The following is a 20,766-nucleotide window of genomic DNA, read 5'->3' on the forward strand; positions in this document are numbered from 1 at the left end:
AATGGTTGGTTGACTTGAAAGTTTCTCATTTAAGTGCTATAAACTTCATATAAACTGAAGTAAACTACAGTGATCCGTCGTATATATGCCCATCACATATCCACCATGATCAACCCCTTCAGCAGCGTTAGTTTATTACCGAACAGAGAAGATTAGTTCAGATATTGTAGATCCTACCAAAGTGTTCGTACACTGTGTTGTATGTACTCTGTGCGCTGCCATGGCTAGTAGCGTCATGTAAGCTGTTCAGTGTGTTGATATGTAAATAAATCCTGTTCACCTGTGGGGCGTATCAACTCCTGCCTGTCCCTCAGCAGCGAATGCATGTACCCACACGGCAGACTGCTACTCTGTCATAAGCAATACTCTGTATCTTTCTAAACAAGAGATTTAGGGGAGCTCCCCAATAAAAGCTGAATCTCAAAACAATAACTGTGTGAATATAGTAATTGTTACAGCTGTGCATAATGGTATTTAAAATAGGATTCACTCATCTGACTTTTTACATATCTGCCCTTACTCTGGTCGCAGTTGGATATGGAACGGATTACTGTACTAACTTATTTTTAATATCAGATCATGTTTTCTCTAACATTATCCAAAGTTGCTTTTATTGTTCCAGCAAACAAATTAAACCACTTGTAAAAAGTAAGGTGGTTTGAAAGCTCTCCACTGCTAAAAATGCCTTACTTCCTAAATGATGCTGTTAAGACTGAAAGCATACATTTTTGCTGTAATTTTTGCATAGCAGAAACATCAATAGAGGTAAGAAATACAACGTTTTGAAAAACGCAGATGTTACAAAGTCAAGAACTCACAAGAATGTATAAAAAGAAGTCAAATGCTTTTCAAATGTTTTGTATTTATGATCAGTTACACCATAGCAAAGTTTTTTTTGTTGTTGTTGTATGTTCTACTGACTGTATTGATTGGACGAAGAGCCAAGCTAAAAAATAAACACATATGAAACATAGCAAGTGAAGAGAAGGCAACACTGCAATGGAGTTTTACCTTTCAGCTTTCCCCCCCTCACCTCCACTGGCTTAGAATTTAGTGGGTTAAGAAGTTCCATTCTTCAGCAGGACAGAAAGAGGAGACTGTGGCATGCTGGACACCCAGAAAGGGAAGGTGGTTACAAAGGTAGGGTCAAGTATTGCAACAGATAACAACAGTTATTGTTGGAAAATAGGAAAGCAAGTGCACCAGTTAGGCAGTCTACACAGTATAAGACGAGAAAAGAAAACAGACAGATTACACGCAAACACTCAAGGGATCAGACAATGCAGGACAAGTAACATATATAACTCTTGCAAAGGATACAGAAAACAAATGTGTTTCTTGTGTGTTGTAATCTACCAAAATTCTGAAATAATATATACAGTCGCAGACAAAAGTATTGGCACCCTACACTAAACAAAAGATAATTCAAGAAAATATGTATAATAGAAGCATTTAGTGAACATTAGCCAATAATTAATATGACAGTTTCTCGTAGTTGAACAATCTTTATGTTAAAAAAAGCACTTAAGCTTTTTCAAAAACAACATTTTTTTCTCAAAAGAGCCAATTTCTGGGCTCCCGAGTGGCTCATCCAAGGCACTCCACATGAGCTCCCATTGGGCGGTGCACAAAGTTGCCGTGCGCCGCCGGGGGGGGGGGTGGGGGGGTGGGGGGGTGGGGGGGGCGGTTATGGGCTTAGGTTGGCCAGGTTGTCCTCGGCTCGCCGCGTTAACAAGAACTCCACTAGATGATCCTGTCCCAAATTTCTAATTGTTAAACGTTCAATAAAACAAACCATTATGTGTTTCTCGGACTGAGGTACTGCAAGATTCATCCCCATACTGTAGTTCTAATAATTATGGGACTCATTATAAACAACTGAATATTTATGGAAAATCATTTAATTTTGTACAGTGACTCTGAAATAACAATGGGAAAGAACACTGACCTAATGAACTAGAGTGGAGCCCTAAAAGAAAAGTAGATAGGAATAATGTGGGAGAAAGCTTTGAATAGAACTTGGTAAATTGGCAAGCAAACACTTATTTCTAGTACCAAATCTTCGACTCCACTAAAATGGAATACGTGTTAATACATGTACAATTTGGTCAGCAGTACAGAAGCTGCACAGGAACAACAGAAACACCTGCAAATGTAGCGCACACGTTTGGTAAATGGGCTAACTTTTCGTTATGCAAATTCCTCCCTGACCTGTATTTTAGTGTTAGGAGATGGCAAACACCTGTGTATGAGGGCACAAGCAGAAATGACTGGGGATTGAAGATAAGGTCTGTGTACATGCTATGTGTTGCAATATAACATGCTATGAGTTGCAATATAACTTGGGCTTCTGATTTTCGGTTTTAACCGATGAAAAATGATACAACGCCCCGATACAAAAAATTGAAATACATTAAAGTGTATAGCCAGTAAACATCGGAAAACACCGGAAAAACACTGAAAATGGTTACTCAATTCACATTGACTTCCCCCTTCGTTCTGAATCTGAGTCTGTGATGAGTCAAAGGGATTTCGGTCTGTGATTCAGCCTCCCGACAGTAGATGGCATCAAACTAACTCGGGACTTCCCTTACCAAGATCTCGTGACCATGGCAAAAGCCATCTTTTTGAGGGGCGGCACCTTGGTGAGGGGCGGAAGTACGAGTATGTAAATTCCAGCCACTGGAGTCAAGTGAAGGATAAGGACACTTGTCAGTTGGGGATTGGTGTTCCACTGACTACAGAAGCGGGACATTACATACTAAAGGGAACATACTACTCTGTTCGGGGTTGGTCCGAAAGTAAAATAGGCGGAGTAACGGGTGGAGGGAGAGATTAGTTTGGTGCAGTGGGATTTTTGAAAATACTAACATTTATTTTGTTTTTTTTTGTTTATGTATGGTTTACCACGAAGACGATTAAAGACGAGTTCTCACGATCTGTTTTGGATTTCACCCCTGCACTCCCTCCCTCACGCCGTTTTGTTTTCTTTTGTTATTTAATAATTTTGTTGTGTACAGATAATAAAAATAAATTATTTTATTTCTGTACACATAAATTACTGTCTGGACATTCAATTTAATACACTCTCGCCTCACAGAGTCGTTCTGAATATTTTAAACCCACTCATCAAATTCCTACATTTTTATTGAAGACTCCAGTTGCGAGATTTAAAACAAGATTACAATTAGGAATGGAGGCTTGTTCGTGGGATTTAATGCTGTATTACAGTTAAAATACAAATTGTAAATTGTGGCGAATTGAATAATGTGCCTGTGACCATAAAGATTTGGTCTCACTTCCCCAACCTGGAGTTCTAGTAACTGCAGGTTCTTTGTGTGGTCAGAGGGGACCACTGCCCACACTATTCTTTCGCAGCTCATAAGCCATAATTTGACTCAAGAAAGAAGGCTCTGTCTTCCTTCCTTCTTTACTCTCCTGGGACGTGGCCCGCTTACTCTTAGTGCTCGAGTCTCATAACTAACAATTATTTGTGTTCTTTCAGATTCTCTTTTCTTCCTTACATCAAGGCTAGTTCCATCCTCTGAGGGTCGAACACAGAGCTAGCTGGGACCCAGTTAAGAGGCTGAGCCTATAACGACTCTCCGAGAAGTCAGAGGACTATCTTTTCAGGGGCCCGGAGGCCATTCGGGCTAGCCTGGACTCCATAGGGAAGGCTCTCTCGGTTGAAGTCCGGCCCGTCCTTTTCTCTTTCCCTTGTATAGAGGATGAGCCTCCAATCCTGTTGTAAAAAAAAACACTCCCTTCCTCTTGCAGCCCTGGCTCCCACCTCATGAATTGATAATAATAATAATAATAATAATAATAATAATAATAATAATAATAACAGCTTGTTGCAAATGTTGTATGCATGTCAGTGTAGTGAGATACAGTTGTAACAAAGGAACTGGTTTACTAAACTCAGGCAAAGCAGCGCAAATGCATGCAAACGCTTTGTATTAGCACAGTGTTTTCCTGCGAGTGTATATGGAACAATAAAGTCATACGCAATACATGTGCTAAATCATTATTTGTCATTTCATATTTTTCCAATTTTCTTTGCCTTGTGACAGTTTTGCTATTATGTTGAAAGAGCATGCATGTTGCTAGTAAATCTCAAACACTCATATTAGTGTAGATTAATTGAATAGCACCGCTTGTGGCAGTTAATATATCAGCCCCATCATATTTTCTTTTTTTTTTTTTGTAGTGTGCTGTTGTGTACATGTGTGTGTTTTTGACAAGCCCTGTGTTGTATGTGTGAGACCGTTGGGAGACACTTTCCTTGGTGCTTGCTGCAGTAGTATGTCACTTCCACAATTTGCTTCGCTGTTTGGAGCAGTTCGTTTACAAGTGAACTGGAATACGTTTGGTTTCACGTTGCAAAAAGCTGAAACAGAGCAAAGTGGCAAACGTACCGAGTCCACTTCCAAGCGAACTGATTTCAAGTGATTTCGGCTCCCTTGGTTTGATGTGAATCCTGGTGCGATTACGTGGTTCTCTGAGTTTTCACATATCACTACAATCAAACCGAACCTCACTTCAATCCACATCAAAGGGTCAAACAAACTAGGTGTGAAAGAGTGCCCTAAGTGTGCAAGTACTGTTGAGTTACTATACATATTTTGACAGAAAAAAACACCTAAGCATTTTGAAAAGCAGAGATGCTTGTCAAACAATAGCTTTGTTATATAATGCTTTACTGAATTAAAAAATCCAGCTATCATTTTTTGCTTTATAAGCAACCTTTACTTAGTTCACAGACATTTTAATTGAAAAGAGGGAAAAGGTTGATGAAGAAAATACTGTTAAGTTGGTGATTTTGAACTGACTTTGCAGCTAAAGTGAATTTTGATACTGAGAATAAAGCCGAAGAAACTCAATAACGGTGAATAGTTTGTTTGTGATGTGATGTGGCATACAACAAACTGGTGCTCTGATTGGTTGGAAGATCCTCATCACGCTATATTATAGATGCAGATGCAGTCACCATGGGCAAGACAGACTGGTAGCAGGCTTTCGGTTGGCATATGTGAAACTAAACAAAAAAATTAATGTTTCATGAGGAAATGTCACAAAAGTGATGACTCTATACTATGAGCCCTGGACAATAAGTTTGTTGCAGATGTCCACCCCCAACTTCCCTGAAGGAATTAGAGCCATTTGAAGAGCTTGACAGGTCTAGCTAAGGGAATGGCATATGAGATCCTTTCAATACAGTTTATCTTATTTAAGCTAGATGTGATGTTATCCTTTTTTTCCCTGCCTCATTTGTCATGGGTCTGCAAATGGAACTTCAGTCCTGTCAAGACAGTGGTGGGGTTCAGCAATTATTAATAGTGGTTAGAATGACTCACTCTCTGACCCTTGGGGGCTACAGTATGTACCTTCCAGTTGAAATGATTCTTGAGAAAACAGGATAATGTTGCCCTTCCTTCTTCCCCAAGGCATACTAATGGGTCTAAGCTAATAGAAAAATGAGAGACTTCAGACAAATCCAAAGATACTCTACTTCAATTCGCAAGCTGGTCTGGTCTCGGTAGTCACTAGCAGATACTCACACAAGAATAATCATTTTGAAACAGCGCTGTGAAGCAGAGAGCAAGTGAGAGACTGAGAATAGACAGTTATTTTATTATTATTATTTCTTTAGCCGTGATCCGCGGCTGACAGCGGTCCTTTGCTTTTTATTTCTTTTACCTGTGTTCACAATAAACAGTTTGGACGAATACTGCCTGTGTGAACCTGTTTATTTTCATGGAGCGTTACCATATACAGTATACCAGTGCTGCTGATGCAGTCGTGGGAAATTTGGGCTTGCTTGGTATTGCAAACAACACTGATTGAGCCTAAGTGAGAGGCACGGTCAATGTTTGAATGGGAGTCTTTGTTTTTACTTTTTTTTTCGTGCACCTCAAAACGATCCATTCTGTGTACAGTGTGCAATACGGTGTGAAACTTTCACTGATTCATAAACATAAACTCACCCCTGATTGATTCCCTGCTTTAAGCTGGGTTTACTATTATTATTATTATTATTATTATTATTATTATTATTATTATTATTAGTAGTAGTAGTAGTAGTAGAAATAATAATAATAACAGTTAAGAATTTGTAAGATTAACATTTAAAGTTTTCAAAATGATGATTATTATTATTATTATAATTACAGTATTATTCAAACTTCCTCCTACAGTGCTTTTTGTTTACTTATTTATTTAATTATTTATTTCCTTGTGCTTTGCAACAGTCACCTGTTTGCTAAGATCATTTCATGAACAGCAATATGGATGACTTTTGTTAGTTTTAAATTAAATTCATTTTATTACGACAGTCAGCAAGTACTTTTATGAATAGGACCCCTAGACTGGGAGTGTGAGACTTATATATGCTGCACAGTAAGGGAATGTACAGTATGGTAGCAAAATACGCTGCCTTCATCAAATGTGTTTTAATGCTTTAGTTATTACCTGTTCAAAATACAAATTAAAATCAGTCAGACTCAATCACATTTTGTATTTTGTACAAAGAGGAATTTGACAAATTAAACAGTTTGTGATAATAATATATATATAAAATGTATTATTACCTCAGTTAATTCAGTGTGGTTTTGGTCGAAGCATTCAACCGCTTCCCACACCCCTGCCTTTGGAAAATCACATTCTTTTTTGGTTTCAGTAACTGAGCATGGGTCATCCATGGGCTCTGTGTCATCTGCTCTGCTCTCTACCCCCTGTGACATGCAGCATCCCGCCTCTTTCAGATGGAGCCCCTGGACAAGCAGATAACAGGCCTCCAAGTCAGCTTCCCACACTCTCTCCAGCAGCTGATTCCCACAGCTACAACGAGAGCCAAGAACACATAGCAAAGAGCAGACACAACAAACTTTGGATACAAGTTCAATCTATTTTAATGAATGCGAGGAAATCAGTTTTGCGTAACTGTTTCCTCAGTTATTAGTAACTTTTCCATGTAGCATATAATAAATACGTTATTTATGGACATTGAAGTAATGAGTTATAGTACCCTTTTGAACATTCATGCATTATTAGTGTTGAGTTTCCGATAAGAAATGCTGAAGTTTCCAAAGTGTATTAGACAGGAAATAGGGGTTTATGAAGACCAAAAAGTATTTAGCTGCCACTTTTTTTTGCTAATAAGGCATTTTTAAAGATCGGGCTGCAGCAGCCTATAACAGGAAGGCTTAGGTTGGCCACAAAATATCAATTCAGACTATATAGGAGTACTGTACAAGCACAGAAACCGCACTGCCACTATACATTAACCTCAAAGATGTCCATATTCGTCACAATTGAGTAAATCATTGTTTAAAAGTGATGACTCTGTACTATGGGCCCTTCTGGAGAACAGGTTTGTTCAATAAATAATTCTCTGAATATATGTAAGTATGGTCATTTTAGGGGATATGCACTGCTACTGGAGAAAACAAATATAATGGAATCATTGAGTCCATGCAATTAACAGAGCCTGAACTGAAAAGTGCCTTACTTCCAATCATTAAAAAAGCATTAAAAAAGTTGTTTACATACTTTAAAATACATAAAAACACTTTGATTTTTACAAGCTTGGTATACAATTATCAAATTAATAGACTGCAGTGTGTATCAATACTGTCCTGATTTTTATTGGTTGGTAATGTAAATATGCTACCCTTAATAACACATTTTATCAACATTAGATGACTGGTTCACTAGATAATGTATTCTACTATATTTTGCAGGAAAGTTCCATAACCCGACTTCTGACAGCTCAGAGTTCTCCCCCCCAGGGTCCTCTTGTCGGTCCAAGTGGTGAAATCTTGCGCCAAACTGGCTAAAACATTCCAACATACAATATACCTCAACCATAAGTGTGTTGCCTTCATCTTTGACTACAGTATACAACGAAAGTGATCACAGGTAACACAGTTCTGCTTTAAAATCTGTACTTTCACTACAGTATTGGCAATAATGTGCTTGGAGACAGGAATCTGGAACTACCTTGTTAGGCCGAAGTCAAACCACCTGAAAACTATGTTGATCCAGTTCCTATATAGTTCCTATATATTTGACAGATTGATGGACTCTTTTTGCTGGTTATGCTGTTATTCCTCTCAGAAAATCTCTCCTTTTCCTTCGCTCATGCTTCTGAAGTGTGACGCAGTTATTGTTTATTCTGCCTTAATTAGCGTCATATATAAGAACTAGACTAACATAGTTGGGAGCTGGATTGACTTGAAAATAAAGCAGAATTAACAGATTTTTAAAGCAGCTGTTGCCTGTAATCACTTTCATTGTATGCTGTAATTAAAGATTGCCACACGCTGATGGCTGAGTGATACTGTAACTGTATGTTGGAATGTTTTAGACAGTTTGGCCCAGGATCTCATCCTCTGGGCAGGAGCTTCCTTGAAGGGAAACTCTGAGCTGTCAGAAGTCAACCAAGGTCGGGTGATGGAACTTCGACCCCCATCCCCCTCTCTACCCGAATCAGAGATACATCTGCAAAGGATGCAAGGGGGAGGTAGGAATTCAGGATTTTGGGTAAGGTAAGCTCTGTTATTAACCAGTAGGTTAAATCAATAGAAACAATGCAAGAGGGTTGTAGTCTTAATCATATTAAATCCTAAGACTTTCCACTAGACCTCACACACTGATTGACAACATACATTCACAATGCATACAGTAGATGAACAAGGCACGGGAGTAACATTTTGATGCCTTTGCAAAGCAATCACATCAGTATTTTTTTTTTAATTGTTTGCTGCAGTTATATTGAATATTACTCTTTATGTATGTTTTGCTTCTGTCTCTGAAAATGACCATCCCTGTCAGTATTAAAACTTATTAATGGCTAATAACCTTGCAAAGGCATCTAATTGGATTGTCATCATTACAGTACAATATAAATACTTTTGAGAATCCTGAGTAACAGCTTTCATATCGAATGTTTATTGATAGGTGAAAATACATTTACTCAAAGGCATTTTGCTAATCAAGCCTTGTTAATATCTTAAGCAAATAAATGAAACAACATTTGTTTCTCCCTCTGTTAGGATGACCATGTTATTACAATTATTCTTAAAAGTTAAGGAGAAGGGTTTACTCAATACAGTATTTATCCCATATATTCTTATACATAGGATATTATACTGGTTAATCTTGGAAAACTATTAACCCACAACGCTTAACCAGTCTTTTGTATTGCATACCTTTAGCTAACCAAAGTAAAGTGGATGCTGTGGTTTACCAGATATTAGATCTGTTTTATAAAGCACAGAGTACAGTGTGGATAACTAATACATTATAGGCTTCATGGTTTTAAATTCACCCCAAAACACCTTATTGGGAGATTTAAAAGAAAGTAATAATTTGATTGCTGACAATGATTTTTCCACACACATCCACTCAAAAGAAGTTTAAGTTTACTTAAAATTAGTAACGACAGATGCATACTGTTTAATTGGTTATGCACTGAGAATGTATGAAACCACCACTGTAATTCCAAAGTGACTAGACCTCCATATGTGATGTTGGGAGCCGAGAACTGCTGTTGCTCTGTGAATTCTCATAATTTTATTACATGAGGCTGTCTGTCTGGAAGCTGATAAAATGCTTTGAAAGTTCAAATCCATCCTGAAATGCATTTACTTTAAACCGCATAATAACGTATGCATTTGGAGAAGCCACTTTTATTATTTATGAAAACATTATAATTTAAACCAGATCACAGTGGTAAGTCTTACTATTCACTGTCAGAATGACTTCAGCTGACAATGGCTAACCTGAAAGGATTCTGATTGACTGAGCTATATCATAGTTGCATCACAGAAGCACTCCTGTCAGATACAATAAACATACAAAAAGGAATGAAGGAGATATGAAAGGGTATTTTCTTTATAAAAGGAAAATATCTACAGGCTCACATTCTTGTTGGTTCAACAAAAAAATATATTTTTTTTAAATTCCCTTGGTACAATTTGTTCTTCTTGCATTAATATTTAACACTGTTGCTTCTCAATTATAACAAATTAATGAGCCATGGTGATGTTATTGTTTTCACTTCAGCTGAGAAGATCTGGCAGGATATATAGCTGCAACAATATAAATAAGCACAAACTGAAGAAGCCAGATTTGTTAGCATTTGGCTCATAATGTCGTCTGTGAAATCTGTTATTTGTGAATAAAACTGAACCAGAGATACGAAATGGGTCACTGGGACAGTAATGCTTTTGAAAATAAAACCATTATAGAATACTACTTACACTCAATGTACTGTATGTAACTGCTCTTCAGTTACCCTCGCATAATTAGTAGAGCTAATACAGCTTATGGTACAGCAGGGTATTTGAGACATTGGTAATTCTTAATAACTCAGCTCTTTAATACTCCTGCTGGTGTTTCTCCCAAAGTTTAGTTTATTTTCCCACTTAATATTACGATGTACAAAAAAGAAATATGAAGGCAGCTGTATATAGATCTGCCACTGTTAAGATCATTAAAATAGACGCCCCAAAGTGTCATTGAGCTGGCCAGTGTAATCGCTACTATGTTTTCCCAGTCAAACTGTATGTTAAGGAGTTGCTAAAAATGTGTAGTATTTAGTGAAATAGCATAACAAGTATCTATTGTTTTCCCTAACCTGAATCACATTTGACTATTATCCAAGTGATGCAATATTCGTAACAGAGCCAAACAAAAATGAGTTGTCATCCTCAGCCAAATGATGCAGCACTAACATTTTTACCTCAGCTGGCCAGGGACAATTCTTTAAAAATGTTTTTGAACCTCTGTCCCCATAAACTTTCAGACATTGTTTAATACCCCTCACTGCAATTAGCAGTGGGGAATTACACACCTCTCAGAATGAATAACGGGTTTGGGTCACCCCTGCGTGTGTAGGCTACACATTCCAAAAGAAAATGAATGGCACACAAAGATCTCAGCCTGGTACTAGCCATGGTGATGAGGATGCTCGGAAGCGAAAACTGAAATTTACCAATATGGAAGTGGAGATTTTGGTGTTACAAGCTTGAAATACATCACCAGGACAATGGTACTACTTAATAATAAAATGTACCACTTCATAGTTTGTAGTCTAGGTTGCTTATGCATTATGATACATCATCCAGTTACTGTGCTTCGCATATTAGTTCAACTTCTTATTTCGTATAGAATAATTCCAGGAATATAGACTTTTCAAACTTCAGAAACAATAAGTTTTATTCACCTGAAGAAAGCCAGCGGACCACAGATTGAGAGCGGTTGCTTTAGGGTATCAGTAGTTTAATAGCTTTCTGATATATCAGAATGTTGTTAGGTAACACCACTTTTATGTGATCTGTAAACCTAAAACAAAATTTAAATAAACTAATTCAACTAGTGTATAATAAAAACAAGTGGTGTTAGCTGCTGTTTATTTCATTACCGTAGTGAGTTCTCTAACACAAGAATACAGTGTCTCATTTATCAATGCTTTAGTGCTGGTAATCTGGCACCTGCTACCCAAGATACTGTAAATTGTAAAGACAGATATTTACATATTTGTAAATATGTTGGAATATGGTGTCAAAATTCCCCCAAAGTGTTGACAACACCAATATTGTTATCTATCCTACCATATCCATAACATTCAAAATAGCCCTATAGCTACAGTAGATACTAAATAATAAATATACAGTCAAGCCTTCTCAAGATCAAGTCTCATTTAACATGTTAACACTTGATCTAATGCAGGATATTCCATCAGCGCTAATCCAAACTAGGGTAATATATATGAGTTATACAAATGCTGCAAACAGATGGCCACTTCAAGTGATTTTTTTTTTGTTTTTTTTTTAAGGTTATAGGGTAAACTGGACTTGAAATTTAATGATGGATGCAAATACAGTATGGCTTTCACCAAGATTATTGATCACTGTACAATATATGGTTTAAACTTTACAAACACGAACACTAATTCAATAATAAACCTTAGTTTACCTTAATAATTTCTTAAATTTTGATGATGCTTGGAAGATCTCTTAAACATCTAATCCCTAAAGATAGACAGAAGAACCTATTATGCCCTGTGGCAAAGTGGTTTGCAGTGCACAGGTGTAGATGTGATGCAGTGCTTAAACAGATGACAGAAAAAGTTCATGGTTCAAACAATCCTTTGTTTGTTTACATAATCCGGGTCACCTGGTGACCGTAAACAACAATCTTTAATAATCTAAAGAAACCTTGGGGTTCAGTCCCGAAATAATAATCAGAGTATAAACACACACAGAACACAGACACAATCACAAGTCCAGAGTGAGTGCTAACGTGCACGTAGTGAAATACAATTTCCATACTCCGTTGAGTCGTTTGTAATTTTTGAGCAATTTTTGCACTGAGGGTCCAGGTCTCGCATCCGTAAGTTAGCACTGGCAGCACACATTTGTCAAAGACTTTCCTCTTGAGGCATAAGGCTAGTTTCCCTTTCAGAACCATGCTTAATCTTCCAAAGGCACTCCAGCCCATTTTTGCTCTTCTGTTGATTTTGCACATTTGGTTCTCCGTTGCTGAAATTAACTGTCCTACGTATATATATATACTGTAGTTACTGACTTCCTCAAGCTTGATCCCACTGATTTCAATTGCCTGTGGAGTGGTATATTTATTGAACATGAATTGAGTCTTCTTCAGGTTCATTTTCAAACCCGCTTTGATTCTAGCCTCATGTAGTTCTTGTATTCTTGTTTGTAATTCTTCTGGGCACGTTGTAAATATGAGGATGTCATCAGCAAATCGTAGGTGATTCAAGTAGGCTCCATTGATCTTCAGCCCTTTATTTTCCCAATGTTTTGAAAATGTCTTCTAGGGTAGCTGTGAAGAGCTTTGAGGAAATTTGTATCTCCTTGACAAACTACTTTTTTAATCCTTGTTTTTGTTGCTGTTTTTATGGAGTCTTAATGTGGATGTTGCATTCTCGTATCTGGTGCTGAACAATCCTCTGTACATTTTCTCAATTCCTTGTTTTTTCAGACAGCTTAATACAGATCTTGTGTAAATAGAGTCAAAGACTTTTTCATAGTCTATGAATCACAAGCAAAATGGTAGTTCATACTCGTTGCTGGTTTGAATCACTTGCCGTACAACTTGAAGATGATCCATTGTGCTAAATCCACTCCTGAATCCTGCTTGCTCATTTGATTGTGCCGAGTCAAATTTATCTTGAAGTCTGTTGGTGAATATCTTGGTAAAAATGTTGTAGATTGTCGAAAGTAAGTGAATTAGTTCTTGAGATCTTCTTTATCTCCTTTCTTATGTAAAATTATCACAGATGCATTGTTCCAGTCGTTTAGCACTTTGCCTTATCAAAATCAGTGTGAAATTGTGTAGCTGACCCACATGATATTGGGTCCTGACCCGGGTAGGTTCCGACCCGGGTAGAGCATGCCAGTGTGAAAGGGGCTTTGTTTAAAGACATTTAAAAAAACATTTATTTTTTACTATAAATACATCTGAGGTACTGTAATAGGGGAGACCTGCGCTGACTCTCCGGGCGCATTCATAGTGCTGCAGGAAGAGGGCAGCAGCCCTACAATATCCACCTGTCAGTCATGGCATGGGGGAAAGAGGGTTTGCTGCACCGATAAAATGATGCTCTGGGGTTCCCTCGGGTCTGCCCCCTCTCAGACGAAACGAGCCAGCCAGCTGGCGGAAGCTCTGCTGTCGGACTGAGCACGGCCGGAGGAGAACGAGCGAGATAAATAAATAAAGAAGAAAGAAAGAAAAGATTATTTTTGCAGCGGGGAAAAATGAGGGAACACATGAGCGTAGGATGGAGACGCTGGCCGTACGAGTAGCGGCGGTCGGGGTGAACGTCTCAGACCTTTATTTTGTAGTTTTATTACTATGTTTTATTTTCCCTTTTTCTTTCGCCTTTTGTCCTTTGTGATTATTATTTCCAGAGCACCTGCGAGTGCACCTGCAGTGAACCTGGATTGGTATAACCGTGGTCTTGCTTACCTCTGCCGGTACTCAAAACATGGATAACACTGCCCTCTGCAGGTTGAAATAAATCAGTGTGCCTGAGCGGTATTACGAATAAAGTTCTGTCTCCGTGTCAGTGAATTGCCAACCACCCTTCCACAGGTATCTTAACAATCTTTATCTTAACAAGTGTGTTATGTATTGTTATTAAAGTATGCATGACCCATTTCAAGTAAACATAATACAGAGGGTAATACAGCAATAAACTAATACATATCATATAAAATAAACTGTAGTATTTTGTTGGTTTTCTGTGTTCATGTCATATTATCACACAATTGCACTTTTCATGCTGGTACTTACAACAGTATGTACAAAACAGTATAGAATTTCACGAGCAATTATCCAGGTACATGCAAAAATGAAGGTGTGACATACAGGCAGACAACTATACCCCTTATATCCCAAGAAGGTAACACTCTCAATAACATCTGCTGAATAACATTAATACCAATTTTCATGACAATTGGATTTGCGGTTCTCCAGATATATGGAATTTCTGTGAAGTGTGACATACATACGGTATGTATATATGTACATACAACAACCTCCACTATATGAGTTTTACAAACTGATGCGGTTTATTTTACACCTGGGGGATTTTTTTTTTTTTTCTGCAATATATTGCAAATACTTCTAAATTAATGAATATTCAAATATTGGTTTCAGTTTTGAAAAACCTATGTTTGTCCAACACTGCACTCAAAAATATACTTGTATGCACTATAGGGGGCTATGTTTTGCATTAAAAGTATACTCTTCAGTAACATATCAGGCCACGAGTGCAAGAACATCATCTGGTGAAGTTACCAAATTAAGCAAGACTGTTGACTCTAATTCTCAGAAATTCACAGCAAGGGAAATTCCAAATGTATTTTTCTCATTCAGACATGATAGATACTTGCACTGAAGAAAAAAAATATTGAACCAAAATCCTACTACTGGCAGTCCTTCCATTTCTACAATAAAAGATCAGACCTTTTATGATAAAAAAAATAGATTAGAAGAACAAAGAACCATATTTTATAGGCTTTCCAGTATGGCTTGTTCCGTTATTTATTGCAGCAAATGTATAATAATGAATTCTACTATTTCTAATCATAACAATGCACATTGCAAGAAACCCAAAATGACATTATGTTTTTCAAGTTCATATGCAGGAAAATAAATGTTAATCTCAATGGTACCTTCATTGTCTGCATGTCAAGTGGTCTATACAATATGAGGAGTTTGCGGCACCTATGTGAATGAATGCAGCAGAACAGGTAATTGTTTTTGTACAATACCCATAAACTTAAAATCATGTTTAAAACATGGTACAGAAAACACCAATGTAGTGTTGTGCACCACAATAAGTCAGTGGAGCTTAATGAAGGACTCATTGAACTTTAACAGTCAGCCTTCTGTTTGGCCATAACTTGAACATTAAACCTACAGTAAAAAATAAATAAATTGTCACTATTCTTGCATCAAATCATAATCACAACTGTTTCAAACAGAAACCATACTATATTAAAAAAAGAATCAGGTGCTGTAGAAAATAGATACATTGAAGTAACAGGAAACCGAGGGGTTAGTAACAGAGCTGGAACCTTTGTTTTGGCAGTGCAAACTGGTTTTAATCCTTATTTCCCTTTTTTGCTTTAAAATGTTCTATTACTAATGTAAATATCCTCGCAGCATCATCACTCATTTATATTTATTGCATTTGACATCTAAGTAGCAGTGTGACATGGGAAATGATGTGGCAGTTTAATACACCCAGAAAAAGGGCACTGGGAGTTAAGCTTGCAAATTGGAGGCTGTCATTAAACATTTAAATAATGATTCCCTAAAACTGGTCTGCATCATCAGCAGGGGGTCTGGAAGGCAATGAAGCAGAACAACGGCTTGAAATAATTCATAATGAAAAACAGAAAAAAAGACATCTTACCTGTTTAGCTTATCTTCCAACAATTCAATGTACTTGGCAGCACTGTCTTTCAAATTATTTTCTGTAAAATGAACAGGAAAAATAGATTAATGATACTTAAATATGTTTTTTTTTCTTTGTTTGCATGGCATGGCATTCTTCCAAGCTACCTTTCATTTTCAGTTCTAGAAAGCTGATAGTACTAAACTGATAGCACTAAACTAAACAAAATATATCTGAACTAAAATTCCTATTTAGTTAGCACACATTTTCTACCCCTTTCCACTGAGTTTGCTGTTGTCTGAACCACTGCTGTCCCTGTAGTTACAGTAATAACAACAATCCTACAGTGTAACTAGTTTGTAACTTCAAGAATGCAGTATGACAGTACCAACAATGTGCAAATATTCACAATATGAATTTATATGATGTATACAGATAATAATTTGCATAAGTATGGCCCTGTCCTGACCTTTGCCCTAGTGCTATCACCACCAAAATCAATGTCTACTACTCTATCTACAGCACCATTTAACAACATGTAAACATCTAAACAAAATACAACTGTAAAGATCATAAATATATATCTATAGACAACAGTGCTGTTTCAAATGTTGTTGTCCTCAATGGATATGTTCATTTGCTTATCTTACCTCTCTCTTAAAATGCCCTGCCAGCCTAAATATTGCAATATTATTAGTGTATTTGTGCTGCTCTTTTGGCCCCGCACTCTTCCGTGGTCATTTTTATTACTTCACTGAAGTAGGCACTTTAGAAAATGTATTATCTTTTCTACCACAGTAGCTTTGAAAAACAGGCTTTAAAAAAAAAACAGTATTTATGTATGTAGGCCGGCTGATTCATAATTCACACAACATTGTTGTTTTGCATTGTTTACAATTCTACTAAAAGGCTGATTATTGCACAACCCTCTGGTGGCCAAACGGTGCGTCACAGAGTGTCACTGTCAGACATCTTTACTTTGTATATCATCCTCCACGCATCCTCGGGTTTCCATAATGCTCCGACAATGTAGTGCAAACTATGAATCACCCTGAACTGTACTGGGAAGATAAATATGCTTATAAAAAATGCTTCAACTTGCCATTGACTCATATTTTATTATCTGAATAATTGAAGCAATCGATACACTAATAGACAAGATAGATAGCAGTTTCATTCAGCAAATAAAACAAGCGGCTGCAGCAGTAGCTTTATTCATGGGCATTTTCATTACTTTCAAAATTAAATCGAGTGTCAATTTGTCTTAAGTTCTGAGTGTGAACCATTGCAACGTGAAAGTGCAATGACAGTACTACGCTGGCTTTAACACCGCATCATTCATTCGTTCATTATGACAAGGGTTCAGCCTCAGCTATTCAAATGTGTGCTTCATTGAAATCCTCATTTAGCAACTGAGAAAAGCCAATTTACTGATAATAAAATACTTTGCTTGTCCTTGAAATCACTTTCAAAATCAACCTGACTGCCCTTAATGATCCACCCCTTTCTTTGAACACAGCTGAACCACTAATAACATCACTGCAATGAAAATGGGAGATAATGTGCACCTTTATTACTTTTCATATTGATACATTCCCTACTGGGAGGCCTCTTATATCTGCCACTGTTTAATGAAAACTGATGCTTACTAATGATCCCTTCAGCTCTGCATTTAGTCATGTCTAAGAAGAGGCACCTCAAAGATTTTATACAGCGAAACTGAATTGATCTATATTGAATTCAAACAGCAGGATCCTGTTTAATTTTGCAACAAAGGACAAGGGTCTATGCGATGGTAACTGTGCCTACAATTGACAACCAGAAATGAAATAATTACTATAGAAGTAGTTTCACCTTTAATGGAACTACCATGAGGTACATTTTACAAATGAACTTGTCTATGGTTACATACTTTTTTTTTTCATGTGCATCAAATCCATACTCACCTGTACAATTTTAATGTGTGAGCTTTTAATAATATCAAACAATATACTAAAGTTGTGTAAAGACAGCGGTCACATTAAAAATGGAAGCAAAGAAGGAAAAAATTACCTTAAATCTAGCAAAACTGCACCAGAGAACTTACATAGGATTTGATTTATGTATTTTTTAAATGCAAATACATGAGTTAATTTCTGCGAATACATCCTATTGTAGTCCCTTTAACAGTGAAGAAGTTCCATATGAAAGAATAATACATTTATGATCATCTTATAGACTCTCTTCTGTATTCAAATCTAATTTGTACGTGAAACTATATTGTCTTTTGCTACGTACTTGCTTTCATTTTGAGGTGGATGCCGCAGCAGATGTGTGTAAGGTGCTGTCACACAGATATATTAAACTCAAGACTTAATTCTTGCTGAAATACCTGGGCACCTTCCTCAAAACCAGGACAGGTGGCCACCTCAGGAGAAGTACATCTTCAATGGCTCAGTTACAGCTGTGTTTATGTCAACCGGTAAAATATTGGGCACCTCTACGGTGGTTATAATCCAGCGCTTCAAACTAAAGCTATGATTTTGTCATAGAGGACATAAAGTTCATGGCAATGATGAAAATCATGAATTTTATTAGTCTGAAATCTTGGAAATTAATGTAAAAACACATTTGATTAGGCACTTCCTTTATTTCCTTTAAAATGCAATATTTCATCAACTGAAAAGACATATGAATATGAAAGACAGGCTACGTTATATAACACACGCATGCATATCTATATTTGTGGAGACTCTCATTGACTCTCACTATATCTGTACCTACTATTTCTAACTTCAGTCAGACAAAACTCCACACAGTGAAATCGACAACAAGCTAAATATTTTGGCACTTTTTTTTTTTAAGTCATATTAAAAAAAAAAGGGTGTTTTATAAAATAGGGGTGTCCCCACAACGTTGTTTTTTCAGGAGTTACTATCTTTGTGGGGACATTTTCTCAAACTTTGTCCACATTCATAGTAATACCTGCCCCCCCCCCCCCCCCCACCACCTCTTAACTTGACTGCTGGATAACTCGACACCTTTGCTTAATTCAACAGAGTCTTAGTCCCGAATTTTCTCCATATAAAATATAAGCATCCTGCCTCTTCATTTCGTAATTCTACACCACGCTTTACTCTACACTGTCGTTTCAAGTGACTGAACTGACTGGAAATGGATAGTTTATTCATTCTTTCCCAATTACCAAGTGCAGCTGGTTACAGCATCAATGCACTCTGCACAATGAGTCAGAAGAGAAAAATGAGTTCAGGTTCAATTGGCTTTAACGCTCAGGTTATTCTGGAGAACAAGCTTTTCAGCAGAACATACAAAGCGCATGTTTTTGCATGCGAAACAATCAACAATGTTTAATTTTTGTGTGAAACTAAGTTATTTGTTATTTTTCTTCACAGAGTTAATTCTGTATAATGTACATCTGTTAACTTTTGTTATTTAAGTTGTCAAATTAGACAGTACAACGTACAGTCTGTGGTTGGACTGTTTGTGTAAAAATAACGCTGTACTTATTTTATTAATTCTTATTTCAATCGAACTATATGAGTTGTACCGAGTGTAGTGTCCAGAAATGCACTGCTGCCTCTTTAATACAACGTAGCCAGTAGTGCACAAAGGTCAAGAACCGGAAGAATTAGACAGACAGTGTGTGGACAGACCCGGCGGGAATAGCAGCAGCAGAGTGGTAGATTAGTACAGGAGAGTAGTAATAAACATCATTAATGTGAACTAATAAACCATGGAATAAAGTTCATGTGCATTGAGACCCACCTGTGCATCCGAATCTTCATTACGTTTACTAAAGAGTAAGGACATACCGTATTGTAATTGATTCATTCACTGCAGCTCTTTCAACCATTTTCATAAGGACATTTAACTAAAAATAAACTTGTAAATACTGTAAGTGTGTGAGTTCAGTTACGTATATGCATGTTAACGCCATGGCTCATGTGCACCCGTGGTTAACTCGACACCTTGGATAAGTCAACACTAAATGACATCCCCAAGATGTGTCGAGTTAACCCAGGTTGACTGTGTGTATAAGTAAGCAATAAGGCACAACAGGGTGTAGGATATACTACAATATCCACACGCCCTGGGTGCGTTATAAGACACGAGGCGAAGCCGAGTGGCTTTAACCGCCCGGGGCGTGTGGATATTAGAGTATACTTATAGAGTATACTTATAAAATGGGTCAACTAACTAAATAAATACCACAATAAAAAAATGTAAAAACATGTTTTAATTAACAAAAAAGTTATTTTTATTGAATCTCCTTCTGCCTCTGACCTAAAAATAGTTCTCAAAAATGCATTAATTAAAATGGCTTTATTATTATTAACAAACACTGAACTGATTAAAAACAAGGAGCACTATTTATAGATGTTAAATTGAACACTGCCATTGAATTTGTAGCTTTGAAGATTTACAGGCCCTTTCTTTAGATGTTCATTCTGAACAGTAGGTGAAGCTGCAGCAAGCAATTTTGAGCAACATGGTGTTTGATTCATTAGTTGTCTGAGGAAGTACAGCAGGGAGTAGTGACAGGAGGTATCCATGCCAGATTTGCTGTACCGTTTCACAGTGGCAACAAAGATGTTGTTTGCATTTTTAAATACTTGGACAGTGACATAAAAAGGACACCCTATGCCCAGGCAGGGGACTTTTGTGTATTTTTCATCCTTTTCTTTTTCAGAAGCTGTGCTTCGGGAAGTTCGATGCCTGGCAGTATTACTTTTTTTTTCACCACTTGAATAAGTGTTGATGTCTGATTCAGGCTCATCCAAAATCCCATCTAGAGTTTGGTTTGCCAAAAGATTAAAATTGATATACAC

At 37.1% G+C, this 20,766-nt stretch overlaps 1 protein-coding gene across 2 annotated transcripts in view; it reads right to left on the reverse strand.

The window, feature by feature from the left end:
• Window positions 1-20,766, reverse strand: part of LOC121317194 (disrupted in schizophrenia 1 protein-like) — a 139,540-nt gene that overhangs the window by 23,691 nt on the left and 95,083 nt on the right. For both annotated transcript variants that reach the window (XM_041252862.1, XM_041252863.1), the window contains exons 10-11: window positions 15,956-16,016; window positions 6,591-6,840 (exon numbers count right to left, since the gene is read on the reverse strand). In XM_041252862.1, the coding sequence (XP_041108796.1) occupies window positions 6,591-6,840; window positions 15,956-16,016 (311 nt within the window). The remainder of the gene's footprint in view (window positions 1-6,590; window positions 6,841-15,955; window positions 16,017-20,766) is intronic.

This window comes from Polyodon spathula, chromosome 6 (assembly GCF_017654505.1).
Source record: "Polyodon spathula isolate WHYD16114869_AA chromosome 6, ASM1765450v1, whole genome shotgun sequence".
In the NCBI taxonomy this organism is placed as follows: domain Eukaryota; kingdom Metazoa; phylum Chordata; class Actinopteri; order Acipenseriformes; family Polyodontidae; genus Polyodon; species Polyodon spathula.